Source organism: Octopus bimaculoides, chromosome 2 (genome assembly GCF_001194135.2).
Source record: "Octopus bimaculoides isolate UCB-OBI-ISO-001 chromosome 2, ASM119413v2, whole genome shotgun sequence".
In the NCBI taxonomy this organism is placed as follows: domain Eukaryota; kingdom Metazoa; phylum Mollusca; class Cephalopoda; order Octopoda; family Octopodidae; genus Octopus; species Octopus bimaculoides.
Window position 1 is genome coordinate 185472411 of NC_068982.1, and position 1889 is coordinate 185474299.

Sequence of the window (1889 nt, forward strand, 5' to 3'; positions counted from 1 at the left end):
AGTAATGCCCCTTATGCATTTAATAACTTTCATAGTATGTAAATGTTTATTAAATAATTTTTTATTGAACACAAACTTATTGCATTACTTAAACAAACGAATAATAAACTAATGAAAAAAAAATCACACAAGTTTTAGGAAGTAAAAGAAAATAACTCAATTAGAAACAAGAAAATTCAAATACAAAGGGGCACTACTTCTGCCACACCCTGTATATATATATATATATATATATATATTCGAATAGGCAGACATATGCCTACACATGTGCATATATACATATATACACACACACATATATATATATGTGCAGCTGGACTGGCTCCTGTGCAGGTGGCACATATTGGATATGATGTATTGAGTAAAAGATAACAATTAGGACATGTGAAGTGTACTGTGTGCAAAATCTGGTATATTGTGGATGGAAAGGTTAGAAATTTAGTCATGATGTGTGGTGTGCAATGTTGCAATTAGAGCATGTATAGTATACAGTTTTGTAAATAGGGCTTATTATTTGATGTGTCGTATATCAACTAGTATATGGTTTGTATGGTGAAGAAGAGAAGGAAAGAACTTCTTTTTGCAATCACCATCATATCTCTCCAGACCCTGTATAAGGAATTAATCACTCGTTCTTCTAATACTAATAACTACAAGTATAACACATTCTGTTAATGTTATCATTTTCTATTTATTTAGTTCCAATTATAAAAGAAAGAGATGCACAATCACCACTAACACTGTCTGGAGAAAGTCAAGGAATTGCAGTGCAAGGTATATTTGATGTTATATTCTACTGGAAGTTTTTGTAATTTAGTAAAATTTTGTAATATTTAGTAAAATTTCCCTATTTATATTTCAATCTCAGCATATTTTTTTATATCAGAAATATCCATAATTGATTTTTCAGGAAATCTTATGCATGATACTGCTGTAGTTTGGAGAATGTCATCATCAGCATTTAACATCCATTTTCCATGCTGGCATGGGTTGGACTATTTGACAGGAGCTGGCCAGCTGGGGAGCTGTTCAGACTCCAATTGTCTGTTGTGGCATGGTTTCTATGGCTGGATGCCCTTACTTATGCCAACCACTTTACAGAGTGTGCTGGGTGCAATGCAAGGTTGAGAACATATCATGTAAGGTGTAGGGTAGGAGTGAGAGCTTATAGTAAGTGTTAGTCACAGTATAGCAAGTAGATATGTTGTATTGCCTTTATCTAGCTGAGGACCATGTTGCATACTTCAACATGTAATGAATCATATGGGAAGCAGTATAACAGCCTGAACCACTTACTCTCTTTTCATTGCCCACTAGAGAGGGCTGTACATTCTTAAATTCTGGTAGTGATTTTAGCAGTGAGGTGACTAAGATGGACTTGGTTATTGTTCTTCTGTATTTGTACAGTAATGTTTGGGTCCAATGAAGTTCTTGACATAACTATTTCAGTTCCTAAGTGTTTTTTGTCTTGAGTGAGTGGAAAAGACAGTGTTTTAATGATAGTGTAGCAGTGTTAGTCTTAAATGTTGTATATGTGTTTGGTTATTTACAGGTGGTTTTTCATGTAGTGACAGGGTCTGTTGTAGTTAAAGTTTGCTGTTACAACAAACTGTGCTCCTTGCAAATTCAAATGGTCCTTTATTTTAGTACTTTTGTTTCATTTGTGTATAGGTGGTCTTTGAGTGTTGTCTTTGAGCACATTCTGATGGTACAAAAGAGCACTACTTTGCATACTTTGGAGAAACTGAGGACTAAGCAGAACTTATAATGGACCACGATGGATCTAATGTATTCTTTTCTACTCTAGGCACAAGGCCTGAAATTTTTGGGAAGGGGGCCAGTCGATTAGATCAACCCCAGTATGCAACTGGTACTTAATTTATCAACCC

The 1889-nt window shown here is 34.7% G+C and overlaps 1 protein-coding gene across 2 annotated transcripts in view; it reads left to right on the plus strand.

Annotated features, from left to right (window-relative positions):
- LOC106872595 (trichohyalin) overlaps positions 1-1889 on the plus strand; it is a 152608-nt gene that overhangs the window by 131866 nt on the left and 18853 nt on the right. For both annotated transcript variants that reach the window (XM_052965781.1, XM_052965782.1), the window contains exon 31: positions 700-774. In XM_052965781.1, the coding sequence (XP_052821741.1) occupies positions 700-774 (75 nt within the window). The remainder of the gene's footprint in view (positions 1-699; positions 775-1889) is intronic.